Source organism: Onychostruthus taczanowskii, unplaced genomic scaffold (assembly GCF_017590055.1).
Source record: "Onychostruthus taczanowskii isolate IOZ18803 unplaced genomic scaffold, ASM1759005v1 scaffold72, whole genome shotgun sequence".
Classification (NCBI taxonomy): domain Eukaryota; kingdom Metazoa; phylum Chordata; class Aves; order Passeriformes; family Passeridae; genus Onychostruthus; species Onychostruthus taczanowskii.
In genome coordinates this window covers 78,699-98,407 of record NW_024505008.1, presented here as the reverse complement: position 1 = coordinate 98,407, position 19,709 = coordinate 78,699, and the positions used below count along the sequence as shown (strand labels likewise).

At 39.2% G+C, this 19,709-nt stretch overlaps 1 protein-coding gene across 2 annotated transcripts in view; it reads left to right on the top strand.

The window, feature by feature from the left end:
- Positions 1–19,709, top strand: part of APBA1 (amyloid beta precursor protein binding family A member 1) — an 84,003-nt gene that overhangs the window by 31,535 nt on the left and 32,759 nt on the right. For both annotated transcript variants that reach the window (XM_041422177.1, XM_041422176.1), the window contains exon 2: positions 11,957–13,161. In XM_041422177.1, the coding sequence (XP_041278111.1) occupies positions 12,010–13,161 (1,152 nt within the window). In that variant the 5' untranslated portion in view covers positions 11,957–12,009. The remainder of the gene's footprint in view (positions 1–11,956; positions 13,162–19,709) is intronic.

The window sequence follows — 19,709 nt, the reverse complement described above, 5'->3', positions numbered from 1 at the left end:
GGACTCTTAATTTTTAGTAACCTTATGGTAGACTTTCAGGAGACTGTAAGGAAGAGGATGTTGTGTTAATATTTTAATAAGTAAGTGAGTGTCTAATACTTGTAGCATGGTAGTTTAATGCAAGTCCCCTGTAGGATAGTGGAAAGGATGTTTTGGGTTGGCAAACTTTGAAAATTGTAGGCCTTTCTAAATGGTGTATGCTGCAGTTCAAGCAAGCAAGAACTTAGGGGGTCATAATGGTTTGTGCTTCTTAGGAGCTTGGATTTACTGATCGTCATGGGTTTTACATCTTTATAGACCTAAAAGTTTACTTGTCTAGAGAAGTTCATGTAACTTAATACTGACAGTAGCCACATGCCTAACTGATTGGAAACACGGTGCTGAATTCTGTCGTAAAATGGTAAGCTTAAAATACCCTGTAGCAACCTGCAAAGCTATGAGAAATGTGTAGTTCCTTTTTATTTTCATTGCTTTTATGATCCAGTTCCATTTTTAGCATTAATTCAGTGTCTTCCTACCTTCATTTTAAAGCATGAGAGATATCACATCCTCAGTACTTTTTGTCTTGAATTTAAAAATGAAAGGATGCTGTAGTATAGCAAAGAAAAGGGAAGTTAGCATGTGCATTTTTATAATGTCACATATGCAAAGCTCATGTATTTGAAGAGAGGTCAGACCAATGCTTTGCCTGATGGATAATAGAGACCAGGGCATGGATTTTGAGTTAAATATCACCAAAAAGTAGAGCCTAGAATACCAGTTAAGCTTGGATCTCAGACAAGAAAGACCTGTTCGAGGAGGAATGGTTCTTCCTTGAAAAGGAATAAAAAAAACCCAACCCAGAATAATTTCAAATATATGATTCCCTGGAATTATAGAATCTCCCTTATCTAGATCTAATGGAGCATTTAAGAAATACCTTATCTTCGCTTTATAAAGTGTAAAAAAAATAATAAAAATATAAAGTGTAAAGCAAAATAATTAGGGCTCCTGTTTCCTGTAGAGAAAGGGTTATGGGTGCCTTTGAAACACGTTGCCTTAATAATAATTTCTGAGAGTAAGTGAAAGGAGCCATTGATAGTCAGACTGACTGAAATCAAAAAGGAGAAAAATACTAACCAATGAATAGCTAAGTACTTTAAGTTCTTCAGCATTGAAACATTTCAGGATTGTTCTGTTCTTTCTTTGATTTTATTCATGTTAAATACATTTTACCTTAGAATCACCCTTTTTAGCTGCTACTTTTCTCTACTGTAATTCCACTGGTTGGGTGTGTTAATAATATAAAAGGATTTTATAATGTTAAAAATGCATAATAAAATATTTAAAATGGAATACACGCTTCTACTAAAATCTAAGTATTGCTATGTAAAAAGAGAAGAAAAAATAACTTTAGGGTGTTGTTTCTCTTTCCAAGGTAGACAAAACAGGCAATTAAAACTAGGCAACTGCCATCTTGTGTGTGTTTAGACAATTTTTAATTTATGTTCTGTTTTGTCTGTGGCTCTCTCTTTAAATGCTCTTACACTATATAATTTTTTCTGTTGTCTGTGTATCCTGACTGGGACTGGTCTGTGTGGAGGTTCCAGCTGTAAATATTGCATAGAGATGTGAAAAGTATGCTTGGGTGACTCTCCTCAATTTTCTTTATTTTCTTCCAAACTCTCCTGTGTAGCTGTGTTCTGGTCAGTTTTATTTCCTTAGCAGATAGAGACTGGCAATTTTATGGGAAACATTGTGCCTTTTACAGAATGCATCTGCTTTTGATTTGCACTATCTGGTAGTAGTGTGTGTGATTTAGTTAGCTTGATTAGCATCAACAGATTTTTTTTTTCCTTAACCTGATGGACCCCAGTGGCTGCAACCAGGCATCACTTCCATTTCCCTGCTCAGACTTTAACTTCTGTGCAAGCTGTGCATCTGAGCACCCTGAGCTGTGTACAGGGCAATTGTTAATACTCCTCAAGTTCTGTTGTAAGCTGCAGATGTGGAGAAATGCTAGCCTTCATTAGGGTTTAATTATGTCTGGGGAGCAGATTTCATGTGTAGTCACCTTGGAGCAGCTATTTTCAGTAACTGGAATGTGCTTGTGCTGAGAAAGTAGGTCTCAGTCAAGATCTTCCTCAATTCAGAGAAACTAATGATGCTGATGTCCTCCATGTTTGGATGAGTAATCCTTGTCTCATCAGCTCTGGGTAGGTAGCACAGGTTGTATCTTGCTTTCAAACTCATAGAAGGCACAGAATTGCTAATGTTACGAGCTAGGAAAAAAATCTGTTTGGAGAGACTGGAGCAGACAGGTCTGGTGAGGCCAGTCAGATGCTGGTCTAGTTACAAAGACCGCTTCTGCTAATGAAAATCTGGTGTGCAGTGCCTTGTGGTGCATCTGCTTTAATGCTATCAAGTGGCCGCAGCATTTCAGAAAGGTTGTAACAGTGAAGATGTCCTTGAGAGTTTTTTACCTCTTCCCTCAGGACTATGCTTGGAAGTAATTGTATGACATCTTCCCGTATAGTTTTGGAGATGGCTGTGGGGCTATCTGTATGGTAGGGCACTGTAACACAGCTGCCAGTCTGTGAGAAAATACAAGTGGCAGATCAGTTTTCTTTGGAGCCTTTGGAAACATGTGAGCTGGACTGTGTAGCTTTGATTTTCTTCTGATCTGTGTGTGTTTTTTGTGGTTTTTGTTGGTTTTTTTTTGGTTTGTTTGTTTGGTTTTTAGTGGGGGTTTTGTGTTTGTTTGGTTTTGGTTTTTTGGTTTTGTTAGAGTCATAACTGAAGTTACAAATCTTTAAGTGAAATACCTTTGTTGGTGGGATTTCACTGTTCCTCCACGAATTTTTGTTAGCCCATAGCCCCTATATGCTCTTGCTTGCTTAATTTCTGTGAATGGAAACACATACCTGATGTGTTGGTGTCACTCAGAAATAAGTAATAAGAGACAGACTAGCTAGTACTTAAAAGCTTCTTCTTAATAATATCACAATATATATCAGGTCCTTTAAAAGCTTATTGTATCACAGATAAAAAGTTACTTCAGTGGCAATATTGCACCGAGAATGACACAGGAACAGGCGGGAGGCAATATCATGGAAAGGGCAAAGAGGGCTTTATTCAAGAGACCTGCATGGTTTTTATAGAGTGATATGATAGGCTCTGTTTGCCTAACTAATAAAAACATATCCCTCGCACACTGTCCTTGAGAAGAACAGAAAGATGAAGTAGAAAAACACCATCTGCAGATTGTTTATACTTAACAAGTTATCACGTCTTTCCAGCTCCCTAAAATTTCTCAACAGCTGCTGTGAGAAACACTTGCCATTTCTCTCTCTCTGTCCCATGGCATCCACAAATTCAGTTGTTCTGATTGGCGTGAACTTGCATGCTCATGACCAAATACCTGGGAATTTTAGCTATCTCATCTCTCTGACTCCCTCATACTTCCCCACTCTGAATAATACCTCCACATCCTACATATTGTCTTTGACAATTACTTTCTCAGAGAAGACTTGGAAAAGTCATTGTCAAAAAGACACATAGTGAAGTGCAAGTATAATAAAAATAAAAGTTTAAATAATAGCTGTCTATTTTGAGGTGTTTCCTTTACCTAGTATAAAAATAAGGTGGAGGGTTGGAGTTGGGGGATTGTGTCATCTGGTGTTTCTGGTAACTGTGTTTTACAGTTGCCAGGCAGTGGTATATTTTTAAGTACACGAAAGGCAAGGAAGTTCTGTATCCTGTCTATCCCAATTTTTGAGTTTAATTCAGGTATAGCTACTTTGGAACTTGTGAAATAAAATGAATTAAAGGACATGTCTTTTAATTCTATGCTGTCTGAACCATGATAGCTTTTCATGAGGAAATATCCTTAGTGCTTGAAATTCTCAGTTAATAATGAGTGTCTCAGAACAAATGCATTTGCTGAGTGAGTGACAGAAGTTATTAGGTTTTCAGCACTATTTCTGTACCATTTCCATGAGTTGAAACAGTGTTCTGTGACTCAGCTGAAGAAGCTGATGAGGCTGACAGACTTAACTAGCTGGACTTCATTGTCTCTTGTTTAGCTTGGTATTCCTTAAAGCTGTGAATTTGCTGAAAAGCCTTCTATCAAATTCTAGCAAATTCTTGAAGTGGTCTCAACATCATCCAAATGTTTCTGTGTACCTGACGCAACGTGTGAATTGATTGCATAAAATAATTAAAAAATCTGGAGTTTAAGTCAATTGAAAACTTTGCTTCCTGTCACAAAATTGGTGTTTTGAGGAGGGAAAGTTGAGGGACAATTCAATGAATCCTCTGTCTCAAGGTAGTTGTATCTAGACTGTGCAACACTGGCCTAGAATGCAGCTGAGTGAGGCTGAAAGATTTGATCAAGTCTTTATGTGTAGCCAGAGAAGGAAAATCCAAGGACTTTTTGGACATACATGTTCTTACTCTGTCAGTAAAGCTTGAGACCTTCTTATTCACCCTGAAGGTAGTCATGCCCTGCAGTTCACTGGATCATATAATTTAGTGTTGTCTACATTTATTTATATTCCACTATTAATGACTCTTAAGAGGATGGAAAGGGTATTGGGCTTCCTGGGCTGATTTTTTTTTCTTTTTTAGCCTTTCCTAGGTTAGATCTAATCCCTCTTTGTTCAAAGAGAGAGAAAAAGGTCGTGTTCATTGCTATAAAAATATCACTAGGGTAAAGATAATTTGAATTCAGAATGCATCACTGAGGATCCAGCATTTTATACTGTATTCTCTGAGACAGTTCTTCCCTTTTACATAGGGAAGAAAGAATGGTAAATTACAAACAGCCATGAACTTAGATTTGGTATAGATTCAGTTTTCATAGTTGTACTTATAACAGATATTGACATTAGTTTCATATTGTAATATTGATTTTAAATGCTGTGATGCTCTGGAAGTGCTTGTGTACCTTTTGAGTTTTTCAGTCTTATTTGAAAATTGATTTTATTTGTACCCATGATTTGAATACCAGAGTAACTATTCCAACATTATAAGTTTTAGATTATCTGTCTGCTATTTAAAGATGCAAGACCTAATACCCTGGAATAAACTCAGCAGTACGGTGTCAGAAAATGACACCAGAGTGAAAGTGAATCCCAAATTTCCTTGGTTTAGCTGTTAATAGGACTGTTACTTAGGAAGCTTAATAATTTTGGTGGTGACAATAGTCCATTTTATTCCCTCAACCACTTATGATCTGGGATTTGTGATGTATTTTTAAAAGTGTTTTTGGTCTTGTATGTTAATTGTTACACTTTACTGCAGAGGTTGCCTGTGGTTCCTTTTCAAGATTTTTCTCTAGTGCTTTTAGTTAATTTTGTCTGTTTGGGCCATAATATCTGTTAATATTGTCTGGCAGCAGACGGATGGCTGCCATCTGTGTATTGCCTCTGTTTCTTGTGCAGGCAGGATTTAAGTGTTAGGTGGTGAGAAGGATCTGTTCCTTTTCTAATCAGAGTGCTCCCCATCTCCAGTGCCCTAAAGTATTTATGAGATCTGGACTGTCTCCATTGAAGATTACTGAATAGTGTTTCTTGCTCAGGAGTATATTTTAGCTTTGAATAAGATGCGAATTGGAAGGGATGAAAAGTGTGAAATGTTTTGAGTGCTCTAAATGCTGGTAATTCATAAATTCTAGATCTGTCTACTGTTAACAAAAGTTGTGGGTTCTTGTGTGCAGAGCAATATTGTGCATGTAGCTTTTCTGCTTTACAGTTACTGTAAGTGTTCACAGCTTTTCAGCCTCATTATGAACCAGTATGTGTGTGTGTACATGTGGTGGGATGTTAATGTCACTTTCCAGGTGCTGCTTTTGCTGACTGACAAGAAATAAAAGTTTCACAGCTTTTTTATTTAAAGCTGTTTTGGATAAGCTTACTTAGCACATGGCAGCAGAAGCAATGAGGTTTCCCAAGCAGGTTGCAGTTCAGAAAAGAGTTACCTAATATAGGAGGAGAACTCCTTCAAAGCAGGCATTGCATATGTTGTCTGAGTCTCAGAAATTTCCTACCATAGGGTCTTTTAAAACAAAACAAAACAAAAAAATTAAGGTGGTTCTTAAAGTCATCTGTTTGCTAAAAGACTATGTTGGTTTTTTGAGAGGTAGCTTGTGTTCCTATGCCTTGTTGAGATGTGTACAAGTGAAACATTGGTGTATTGCTGAAGTCAGGAAAAACAGAGGTGCTTTATGAAATTCCGCAGAGAGTGTGCCAAGAAGACTTCCACTTGAGGTGGGATGCCTTTGAAAATTCAGTCAGAATCCTCTGTATTCCTAGTTTCATTTGGAGTTATGTGTAAGTATGTTAAAATAATAGCTATTTTTCATGGAAGACATGGATGAATGTGGCTAAGTATTTTAAGGAAGACAAAACTATTTTGCTCACACATTCAACTGCCAAATAACAAGAAACAGTTGTGCTCTTATAAATGAAATAATTAATTACAAAAAACACAATACATGTGTATATAAATACACCTCATGAAAATACAGGCTGGGTCTGGTGGGGACAAGTAGCAGATCTGCAACAAGGTCCAGACAGTAAAATAATAGGAGTCAGCTGCACCTGGGACAGTATGAGACAGACATGATCCTGAGAGCCAGGGTAGGATATGAGCTATCCCCTCTGCTCAGAGCTTACCAGCATGTACCCGGGTACTGCCTGCCTTTTGAGTCCCTGATACAGGAATGATACTGGTGGGAAATGATGGGAAGCCACAAGAAACACAGGAGAGGCTGCAGGACCAGGTCTGCTTCAGCTGAGAGGAGGGATGGCTTCCATGTCAACTGCCCATGGGATAGCAGAGATGCAGCCAGGCTCTTCATAATAGTGTGTGTGGGAGGGAGGGTTAGAGGCAGCTGAGGCATGCTCAAACAGGAGAAAATGAAACTGACTGTGAGGAAGTTTCCTACAAGGACAGTCCATTGCTGGCATCGGAGCCCAAACAAGCTGTTGCCATCACCATTCTTGCAGGTTATCAAACCCCAACTGGATAAGGCCCTGAGAAACCTGGTCTTAGCTCAAAGCTGGCTGTGCTTTGGGCAGGGTTGGTCTGGAGACCTCCTGTGGTCTCTTCCTTAGTTATCCTGTTATCCTTTATGTGACAGAAAAACGTGTGTGTGTAGTCTAGATTCCATGTGGCACACAGATTTGTTTTGAAACATTAACTATAGTATACAGACATATCAAGAGTTTGAGCTTTTATTCAAGTCAGCGTTAAATTATGGAAATACGATGTATAGTGCTCATATAGAAGAAACCATTAAAATAATAATAATAATAATAATAATAATAATAATAATAATAATAGTTTCTGCCTGCATATACAAGAAATCAAACAATTATTCGTCTGGACTTGGGTAAGAAATAGCAAACCAAATTGGAAACTGAATATTCACACTTTCACATTTTCTTGCTGCATATCTTTTCCTGAGTAGAACTTGGCATGTGTGTTGAGTTCTTGCTCTAGGGTGATAGTCTGCCCTTTGATGGTGTTTTAAAGTAGCAGAAAAAAATTCTTAAACTTTGAACTTCATGTTGCTTAAGAAATATATGGATACATATTTTTTTTTCTTCTTTACAGACAGGAAGGTAGTTTAACCTTCAGCAGAGAGTTAGTTGCAGTAGTAATCAGCCTCTGATTTCTCTGTTGTGGAGATGGATTCATCCATCAAGTCCTATGTACAAAGCTAAGAATGCTTACAGAGCACTTTCCCAAATATGTTTGATTACCAGAGCACAGCTGCTGTTCTGGGTAATTAATGTGAGACTGTAATATCATTCAAATGGGTGCTGTGTCTGTATTTCCAAGGTTGGATAACCTCTCTTGCTTATATTCTCTTCTGTCTATGGCATTTTATGTAGATTATTGATTTTTGTTTGCTTGCAGGAAATAAAGAGCTTTTTGCAGGTCTGATGGGAAAGATCAAGCAGGCCTTGTATTTGTTTGAGGAAAGAGCTGCTAAGAATAAATAATAAGCGGGGTTTAGTATTCTTCCAGCTGTCATGTATAAGCAGGGGTTTAGTAACTTCTAGCACCCAATCTTCATGGGTGTTCGTTAAATCACTCTCTCAAGACTGATTGTTAAACAGTAAAATAAATGTTCTTGACTCAGAAGCTCACTTTTCATTGAAAATTACTGAGACGGAGGTGACCTGAGGCCATTCACTCAGATCAGCTTTCTAAGTCAACTTACTTTGAAACAAGTAAGATTTTTTTTAAGATTTCAAAATAAATAATAAGTTATTGTTTTCGAAATTGAAAGCTGGAATTTAATTTATAGGAGGAAGGCAAACAGAAGGGTGTTTTTCAGTAAAAAGCTTTTAGTAAAGCTTAACATTTCCTCCTCATACCTTCAAAATATGCAACCTTGAAAGTTTTGGGATATCAGTAGTTGAAACCAAGCTGAAAGAATTCATTAAACGAGAAAAATTTTATGCATGGAACTTTCTAAGCTATAACTTTGTCAGAGGAAAATGATGGGTCTCCCAGGTGTTTTTTAGCCATATTTTGTGTGGTTTGTAATCTCTCTAAGACATGTCAGCAATGCTATCTGTCCACAAGACTCACTATGTTGCAAGCGTGTACTGAGACTTCTAAAACAGGATAACTTATTTTCAGCAATTATCAGTACTTTTATTGTCATAATAATGTGACATTTGATACCTTATTTGACTTGAGTAATCTTCATGTAACCAATTTTTTTGCCTTCTTTTCTAAAAACGTAATTAAGTTAAAGATGTATCAGGATACATGTGATAAAACTTAAGAAAGTTGATCCTGTGTTTGTCTGTAACTTGATTTGACTAGCACTACCCTTGTTCTGAGGGTGACCAATGACACTGAGTCACAAGTCAGGGGCTAGTTGAATGCAAGAAATTTAGGTAGATTTTTAAATCAACCCTCTACTTTAACTTAGTTCTCTCCACGTGGAGAAGAGTGGAAATTTTATAATTTACTTAAATGAAAGCAGGCCATGTTAAAGAGCCTTCCCAGCCTGGCCATTCATGAGACTCTGACAGTCACACTTCCACCACCAGGGCCTGTCACAGCTGGGACCGAGGCCACCACCCTTCATGGTGGCCATTCCAGTGACCTGACAGGTCCCCACCTGATTCGTACACATTCTCACAGGCCAGCCCGGGTTTCCTGGCTGTTGACCCCAGGTTTCCAACAGCAGAGGCTTGGATGTCTCTTTCCATAAAGGCATTTATTCATGGTGCCGTATCACAGAAACAGCTCAAGCTCTGAGCCTCTGAGGAGGGAGCCTGGGGAAAGGAAGCCCCAGGCTCTTGTCCCCTCACAGTCCAAGTGTGCCAAAGACTCACTTCCCCTCCCGAGTCTTTGACTCCGGCTGTGTCTCAGTAGCCATCTTGTTTATCCGTCTGGCTGGCACCAGCATCTTTGTGTCCTATGTTTTGCAAAGAGTTGGCACTTCTGGCCTCTTGCTTGGGTCTCCTGCCACCCGGAGCTCAATCTGCAGCTCACAGTGCGGGGTACAAACCAAGCTATTTGTGCTGAATTCCTCTGCTCTAATTCTCTTTGGGAAAGACTTTTCAAAGGGCTCTTGAACCTTGGCATCCTCACCCTTTTTCTGGGCTAAAAATGGAAGGCTGTCTGATATTGTTGTTCTTGCTTTCTTACCATATGCTCTGTGGGGGGAAGAGTGTTTAGTTCTGGTGCACACCAGTATATACACCTGTATTCTACCCATTTTTTCCTAATGCCTTGGAAGTCTTAGCTGGAAAAAACTTTATCTTGTCACTGAAACCTTATTAACTCGCTTTCATTAGCTGAGAAAAACAAACTGGGTTTTTGCATAGTTATTTTGAAAAGGGATTAGTTTGTGTACAACATCCTTATAGGTCCATCTAATATGATTTATTAGCTATTACTTTACAACTGTATTTTTTTTAAGGACTCCTGTGTTTAAAGGGCTAAAACATTAGATGTAATAAAAGCAAGGGGTGTTCACTGAGCTGGAAGCTGCACCCTCTGGATTTCCTGTGGAAGTTTAGTTTGACGCATACCTTGGCTTGCCTGCCTGTCAACTTTTCTGATAGAGAGCAACTGAATTTGCTGTTGCTTTCTCCTCACAGGAAGTTATTCCTACTGCTCTTCTGCACAGAGCTCATTTAGTCAGCAAAGTGCCACCTGAGCCTCCCTACCTCCATTTACTAGACTTGATCCAAGTTCTATTTCACATTCACATTAATTTTTTTAGTTGGCTGTTGACACATGCTTTTATAGATCCTTCAAGTTAGCAGTCTTCCAATAGGTACCTTTTCTTTTAGTACTTGTCAGAAAGTCACAAGCTAGAGCTGTATTTTATTTATTGATATGTGGCTTGATTTAGGTAGATAAAAGGACATGACAGGTCCTCTTTATGACACTGCATCTTAAACACGTAGAACAAGGTTCCAAATAGCTGAAGGTGTTTTATAAAAAGAAAACCTTATGAGCCAGATAGGCCTGTTTCTGTTCGCTGCATATTTTTTATTATTGGCAGACTTCTCTAGTAACTACATGACCTTTTGAGATTTTTTACTCAATTAGCAAGGCTGAGATTCCCCACTAGTCTCAATGCAGTCATGGTTACGGATATTAGAAATGTTGTCACTATGTTTAGGAAGGAAGCCGTCTTAAACTGATTATAGGTAGATTCCAGGAAGACAACTGTGTTGTATCTAGAAAGAAGAAGAGAAAGCACCTGATTCTTCTCTAGGAAGGAGAAACAGGTGCTGCAGATGTACTGCGCCCTGAGAGTAGAATATCTCAGCAGGTTCCAGCTGGGCTGCGCCCGCTGGACTGCCGTGGCCAGGATAGCTCAGTGGAGGCTCAGGCTAGGTCTCAGGCTAGGTCCGATCTCCCAAGCCATTCCCAGCTGCAGGCAGCCAAGCAAGCTCAAGTGATTTTCAGCTCTTTAGTGATTATCAGCTCTGTATGATTATCAGCTCTTTTTGCTTGCTTGTGGCCGTAGCAGCAGACGCAGGGAGAGAGAGGAGATGGCTGTTTGACGATTCCGCGAGATTCTTTATTAGGGTCTTCCACGAAGGGTCTCAGTGACAGCTCTTCTGCCGAACCAGGCAGAATTAGGGGTTTTTGTACCCTACAGAGGTTTTGGAAACTGTCCAATAGAAAGGGTCAGGGGAAAGTGACCTATAGGCTTACAGAGAGATAAGCAGGGTCCGAAAGGCGGAAGAGAGGGGCTTCTAAGGCCCAGTCATCGTGACTTGGCATTTCCTAGCTCAGGCTTCTGACCTTCAAGGAGCCATTGCAGGCCCTGGGCCTGCTACAGTAGAACTTTAATTTCTGCTGATTTTTTAAAAGTGCATAGGGTGACTAGTTCACTGAAGATGTCATACTGAAGAAGTATTGAATGCATAACTCTCATGTATCTGAGCAACTGCAGACTCCTATTACAGGACTAAATCTGCTCTTTTACATTACAGCAGCTTTCCTTTGCTCCAAGTTAGTGATCTGTAGGGAAAGTGCTGGAGCACTTTCAATAAGTGCTTTCAATAATAATTTCACTAAGGTGAAATATTTCTGTCATCTCTGCCATCTTTCACTTCCTGGCAAAAATTAACTTTTTTAATATGACAGCATCATTGCAATGCCACTGCAGTGCATACAGGTATCTCCAAGGGGTTATTTGGAAATGATACTTCCATAAAGAATTTGTCCATGCAAGGGGGAAGTGCAGTCCCCAAGGGTGTTGTTGTTGGTTGCTGCTGTTGGAGATCATTTGCATGGGATATCATACTGTTGTGCTATTACCTGACTGCAGAGCTGAGTCAGATGTTTGTCTGCTGAGAAGGAAGGGTGCATCTTATTGCTTCTGTTTATTAACTCCAGTTTTTTATTGGGGGTAATGTTAAAGTTTTTTGTTTGTTTGTTTGTTTGTTTGTTTTATTTTTTTTATTTTTTTTTATTTCAGCTGTGATAGACAAAATGTCAGCAGAATAAGTGACCTACTCTCCAAAACTTGCCATGAACCATTTGGTTGGACCACCTGAGGGGGAGATCAGTGAAGAGCCAGCAAACAGAGCCGTGAGTGAGTCAGTGGAAGCTGACCTGGAGCACTCAGAGGTGGAAGAGGAGCAGAGGTATGCGGTTCGCTACCCAAGGCACACCAGCAGCAGCCACGTGGGCCTGTCTGGGCAGGAGGAGGAAGGCATGTTAGCTCGGTCAGCCAGCACTGAGAGTGGTTTCCACAATCACACAGATACTGCAGAAGGAGATGTGATAGCCACAGTGGAGGATAGTTATGATGTTGAGAGATTGCAGGAAAATGAGGATGAGAGTGCATATGCAGTGCAGTACAGGCCTGAGTCTGAGGAGTACACAGAGAATGCCGAGGCTGAGCATGGCGAGGCCATTCATAACCGAACATTGCCCAATCACTTACATTTCCATTCCATTGAGCATGAGGAAGCCATGAATGCAGCCTACTCAGGTTATGTCTACACACATCGCCTCTTCCATCGAGGAGAGGATGAACAGTATGCAGAGGCTTACGCTGACTATGGGCTGCAGGAGCATGTGTATGAGGAAATAGGAGACACACCAGATCTTGATGTTAGGGAGGGCATCCAGCAATATGAGCGGGAGAGGGAGGAAGCTGACAATTACCGCAAGGAGGCACTTGGTGCCCGCCTTCACCATTATGATGAACGGTCTGATGGAGAGTCTGACAGCCCTGAAAAGGAAGCAGAGTTTGCACCCTACCCAAGAATGGATAGTTACGAACAAGAGGAGGACATAGATCAGATTGTAGCAGAGGTGAAGCAGAGCATGAGCTCCCAGAGCTTAGATAAGGCAGCTGAAGACATGCCAGAGTCAGAGCAGAGTCTGGAGCATAGCCAGGCTCTTGTCAGCGGTGGGCATGAAAGTAATGGCCAGCTAACATCTGGTTCTCGAGTTACATCTGGCTCGGGAGAATCTGTACAACGGTACAGCAAGGAAAAAAGAGATGCAATTTCACTGGCCATCAAGGATATTAAAGAAGCTATTGAGGAAGTGAAGACAAGGACCATCCGTTCTCCTTATACCCCTGATGAACCTAAGGAGCCTATCTGGGTGATGCGGCAGGACATCAGTCCATCCAGGGATTCTGATGACCAGAGGCCACTAGATGGGGATGTGAGTACACAAAGCTTTCACCTCTCAGGTTATATGTGTCTAATTCTTTTAACTGTGACATGCATGGCAGTGAGGGAGGGTGCATTACATTCATGTTATGTGTCCTGTTCTTGAAAAGTGCTTTATTTTAAATTTGTACCCTAGAGAGCATAAGAGAAGTAAACATGCATTATCAAGTAGCCAGATTTTTCTTTATTTAACTCTGCTGACGCCTCAGGTATGATGTATAAGAATTTGTCACATGAAGATCTTTATGTCTTTTCTGAAACAAACACTGTTACATTTTTTACTGCCGTAATATATTTTAGGATAGCAACCAGACAGTTTTCTACTGTCTTATCTTTGTATGCTTTTGTTAACTCTTAAGTTTCTAAGTTTCATGGTCTGTTATGTAATGGTCCCAACAGTTCTATCAGAAATCTGGTAATATTCTTTATGATGATAGCATAGTTCAGATTCATGTTCTAGAAAACTTGCATGTCAAATCGAAGTCTCTAGAACTCAGTGTATTACGAACCTCAGTGTATTACATTATCACTGCAAAGTGGTATTTAAAGCAACCTGAGTATTGAAGGCAGTTGTTCAGATTTAAGCATTAGCATTTCTGAAATTGTGTACTTTTGGCATGAGGTTTAACTTGGATCAGCGTTGTCTACCAGGTTGTGGTTCCAACTGTCTTTAAGTTAATATTTACTACAAGTTTTATGAGTTTTCTGCATTATTTTATAAAATAAACTCATAAGCAACTGTTAAGTGGGTTAAATTTATGCCTGACATGAAAAGAGCTGGTAGGCTTAATATATTGACCAAAAAGTTTCTATTACATGTTCCTATGTTATACTTCCAGGGCAAGTACCTGCAAACATTGCTCCATTCCTCTGTATTGCTGTGGAATAGGTTTTGTGACCTTTTGTTTGGGTTTGGTTGTTGTGGGTTTTTTTGGTTTTGTTTTGGTTTTTTTGGGGTTTTTTTTTTTGGGTGGGGGGAGGGGGTGGCTTTTTGTTTGCTTTTAGGTTTTCTTTTTGTTGTTTTTTTGGGGTTTTTTTTGTTTGGGTTTTTTTGAAGAACAACAGAAATAGAACTTCTTGTGTGTTATTTTGGTATTTTAGACTGAATTATTTTAACATTCTAGGAATACATGGGAGCTATTCAAGACACTTCAGTTAATGCAAAGGGAATTCAGATGGTGAAAAAAGGTCATATGCCAGGTATATCTATAACAGGCTTCTGATTTGTTTATCTCTCTTCAAAATGAGGAAGGCTAGTATTCTACAGATAGCAAAAGATTTTTGGAGCATGGTGTTTGGGATGCTGTAAAAACATGCAAGCTGATTGATACATACAGCTTCCAGATTTTTTTTCCCTGCAGAAGTGTTAGAAACACAGTGATGAGGGTGTTGTAGGGGTTTTTTCCTGATTCTTCATAGAAAGCCTAATTGAACCTTGAAAAAAGCCCAAACAAAAACTATACTGCACAAGTTATTTCTACAAATATTTTTAAAGTTACATCTGTTACAGAATTGATTTGCAGTCATGTGAGGAAAGAAATCTTCCCGGATTATTTTGTGTGGAATTATTTTTAACTTAACTTTAGAAGTTTATGAAACTAAAATAATTTTGTCCCCATTTTCAAATAGATCACACTGCTCTTTTCTACACATTTTATTTACCATATTGTCTGAAAATGCTGTTACTGCTTGGAGGATCAAAGAACTTCCTGTTGCTTCTTAACTGATTGTAACAGAGTGCCGTGATGGTCTTGGTGACATTAGGTTGTAGATCCTGAGAGCATCGAGTTCTTCTGAAGGTACTTCACCTGCTCTCCAAAATCCAGGTGCATCTTGCAGAAATGAACTTTTCTGAGATGTGCTGATATGACTCAGCCTGGTATGCTCATACAGTGAGCAAAACAGTGTTTTTATTGGACTCTGCATACATTAGATATTTAAGTACAAAGAGGTTCCCGTTTTGCACCAAAAATTTGATTCCTCATTCAATATTTTTTGTACCAAGTCAGATAAGAACCTGACTGAAATTTTCAGGGCTGGCTGAAATCAAAACAGTGATTTATAATCACAGTTATTATAGCTCAGCAAAGAGAGAAGTGATGGTTGGAGATGTACAGTATGTCTGTGTTCTTGGAAGGAAGAAGTAAATTACACAAATAATTTAGATGATCTATAGCAGATTGAGGAGACTTGTTGTGGAAGGGACTTGGGACTGAGTAGGAATTTTGTTTTTTCCTGATGAAAAGATATATATTTGCTTTACTTGATTCTTTAATTTAGATGGCAACTCAAAAACTGTCTGCTTTCTTTAATCCAGCATTCCTAGAATTGCTTAGCTGTAAATTGGGCAAAAATAGCTTGTGTTGACTAAGTGACCATAAGTGGTCAATGTAATGAAAATATAATTGGAGTCCATTCATCTAATTGTAAATTGTTCTTCTGTCTCCCTCAAGAAAAAAGCACAGTCTCAGATGGGGTCTTTTCAGTGTAACCAGTATATGCCAGAGATGTTTTTCAGTCTGATTTGTAGTATTGACCTGGAAATGTGAGTGTTTTTACCTTCAGGCAGACACCATTTTCTTGCCCCAGAAGTATCAAATTGCTACAGATAAATAATGCAAATTGGATGCTTTTTTTGCCTTCAGTTATTTTGCAGGTCTACTTTGAAAACTACCCTCAAATTATGTTAAACAGTTTTCTTTCAGAGATAGAACTTACCTGAAAATATTTCTAATAATGAATCATGCGGTACATAAGGCTTCTTTAGACACAAACAGCAGTTACTTTTTATTTAGCTAGAAGCTGTCCGCTAGAGACCAGTGAAGCAAGAAGAATGATTTGTGGTTGGGGCTCATTAAATGCAAGTCTCCTTTGCCTTTTTTCCCAAGAAAGTGACTATTACACCGCAATGCTAAGCATTTGGGTAATACATTAACAGCAGAATGTTTGGTAGGATGCCATTTAGAAGTGTCCAGAGACTATTTTAAGAAGCTAATAATTTAGAGGTATTTAGCTAGCCTGCAGCTAGGTATAGTTTGGGACTGCTGGGAAAGACATGCAATGACTCTGACGGTAAGAAAGATACAGTATCTGAAAGATACTGTATGTGAGGACTGATTCCAGTTTAATTCACAGATTAATCTACCAGGATTATCAGTCATTCCTTGATATTTCTTCTCAAAAGAAGTGTTTGGTAAGGTGTATGAGAAAAGTAAATTGCTCACTGCCCATGGACAGTTCTGCTGTAATAAACTCTGGTAGTCCTGTGGTGTAGGAGGCAGGTAGCAGACTTCTGTGAATAAATGAATAGTTTAAACAGGTACCTGTTTAATATTTAACAATGGAGAATATTAGCTGCTGTGTACCTTGTGCACCCTGGTTTAATGGTGCATGTTTTCACTTGAATTTGAGGTGGTCTGGACAGTGAGTTTGTGGGGAAGGTGTTGTACTTGTGTATTTGATAAAAGCTGAAAAATTCTCAGTGTCTTTTGAATAAAGGCAGTAAGAGTATTTTTTAACATTTGCCACACAAATGAGATCTGTACAATTGGCATATATTTCCAAAGTTTGTTTATCAGAAACCTTTCAAACCAAAGCAGATCATCATTTGGATAGGGCTTCATGAAGATCTCTTTCTCAAATACAATAGCAGTTAGAGCTGCACAGCTGCAAGAAATGTGGCATCAGGAAACTGATCCTTGATGGAAAGACTGTGGAACTGCATTGTTGCTTCATGTGGAACAAGACTGTGGTTTTTGAGTGTGAAATGGAGATATTTTGTTCACTCATAAAATCATGAAATCATAAAATAGTTTGTTGTTGAAGGGACCTTGAAGATCATCTAGTTCCAGCCTCCCTCTAGACCAGGTTGTTCACAGCCCCATCCAGTCTGGCCTTTAACACCTCCAGGGATGAGGAAGCCGCATCTTCTGTGGGCAGTCTGTTCCAGTGCCTTACCATTTTCACAATAAAGAATTTCTTCCTAGTATCTAATCTCTACCTGCCCGCTTTCAGTTTGAAGCCATTCCCCTTGTCCTGACACTATATGCTCTTGCATGCAATCTCTCTCCGTCTTTCATTTAGGCGCTCTTCAGGCACTGGAAGGCTGCATTTAGGTCACCCAAGGCCTTCTCTTTTCCAGACTGAACGATCCAAATTCTCTCAGCCTTTTCATCATAATGAATAAAGTTAGTAGCTGGAGCTATGAAAAAGGTTAAGCATGAACCTTGTAGTAACACCTGTGCCTGAGAGTAGTGGAGTAAGGCACCCTTTAGGAAAATACATTTTAGATGCACTTAGTTTTCTCACTGGAAGGGTAGGCCCATATTCCATTTAGGTAGCTCTTGCCCACCATTCTTGTCAGATTCTCTATTGGAAACCTGCTGTCAGTGTGCCTAGGCAAGCACAGAAATTGTGATGTTTAAAGGTCTTAATAGAAGACATGCAGTGTTTGGATCTGGATTTGAGGATAAATGTTCATCCACATGTTCAAGTGGAAAGGATTACAGTTTTGTGTAGTAGATAATTCAGAATGCAATGAAATATTCTTGTGTTTAAAGTGTATGGGAATAAAGTATCTTTGTTACAGAGCTTTGAGAAGAGTGGCTTACTTAGTTGCGGATGTACAAAAACGTACTGAGAAAAACACTTAAAGGCTCAAAAAAGTCAAATAGAATTTCTTGGGCTGTGAATTAAATAGAGTGGAAGCAGGCTGAATGCTTCAACTCTGCCATAACCAGAAGAAAACAATGATTTGGAAGTAGAAATCATCCATTTGAGAACCAATTACCATGACTTTTTTTCTGAGGTCTGTTCATTTATCCATGGGGTTATAGATCTGAAAACCAAGTTTTCATTTTGTCCTGTCACTGGTGTTTATAATCTCTGTTCCTTTGCAGACATTTGAAGTGGTGGAATGTTAGAGTAAACCCTAACACAAAGTAAAATCACGTATATGGGTGGTTTAGATTTGTGAAGTAGAAATTCAGAACTAGAGACAAATCTGTCAGGTGGAACAGAACTGAGCTGCATTGTTTTGCTTCTCTGTTGTTCTTGGTTATGTATATTTCATTTCAACTCTTGCATTCTGAGTTGCAGGATTTTGTCAATTTGGATACCTCAGTGTTTTCATGGAGATGAATTTGCCTCACTTCTTCCACAGCAGGAGTAATGTATTATTAAAAGGCAATGGAGAAGTCTTTTAAATAATTAAGCAGGCTTCAGTAATAAATGAACTGAGAAGAAAAAAGAGAAAGGAAACAATTGAAATAAAGATGAATTTTTATTGACAGGATATTGTTGAGTTTTTTTCTGAGTAGGTCTTTTAAAACTGTTGGTTGAGCACACAAACTGTAGGTCAGCTTTGCATCATTTATGAGAGACCCAGACTTAAGTTTATGCAGGGCAAAAACTCCAAATGCCCCAACCAGAAATCACTAAAGAACCAAAGCAAACTAAACAAAGCATTTTATTAATCAGTCACACAGAAGAAGGCTTAAATTTAACAATTAGTCTGCTTGGAGACAAACACTTCCAGATTTACTGGCCAGTAAACTGCCAGAGTTACTTGGTTTTAAACATGGTGGGCACTGGATACATAACCCCTTGAACATTGTTTTGTTTGATTATATTTTTAAATTATTGAAAGATTAAAATAACTTGATTTTTCTGTGTTGAAAACTAAAACAGCACTTGCTATAGTTAAAATCTTCTGAACACGCAGGAGGAATCCAGAGTGATTGTTTTCAGACTGACACATAAAACTGCACTGGAAGTTGAAGTGAAACTATGGCTAAGGAAGTCCATACTCAAAGAAGCAGCCAGCACTGAGTCAGGTCTCTGAAATGGGATTGTTTTTCATTGTCCAGATGATGGTAAGTGACAGGAGGCTCTGTCTTTGCAGGACGTCATCACCTGGATCAGAGGAAATTCCACAAACCAAGACTTCCCAAACTGCATTTGTTCTTAGATACAGTTGGTCTGTGATCCTATATGATTGCTCCAGCATGTCTGATCCATTGCTATTGTTTACCTTAAGCTATGTACAAAACACCTCCTTTGTTGAATGTGTAATGAGACTGCTGTATGTGATGTTATCTGCATAGGCAGGAATAACTTCTGTTGACTACCAGCAAGTATCGTAGCCATAAGCAAATTGGTCATTTCTGTGGCAAGCAACTGCATGGGTCAGCTGTTGGATCAGTCAGAGGCCTAACTGACAGAGCCCCTCACTTCAGATGCTAACTACCCAGGATGGTAGTTAAATTGATAAATGGTGCTTATCAGTTGTCTTGGGCACAGGAGGAGCCTTTTGGGGGAATCTCTTTTGGCTGCCTGAAATTCTTCCATGGAGAGGTGCTATAACAGTTAATCAGATGTGTTGTTCTGAAGGAGCAGTTCAGCCAGTAACGTTGTCTCAGGTCATCTTGTCCCATCATGTATGCACAAACTGACAGGGGGCAGGTCCCAGAGCACCCAGCAAACTGATAGGTAAGTGCACGGGGTATGTGCAGAGGCAGTTATACCAGAACTACAGTACAC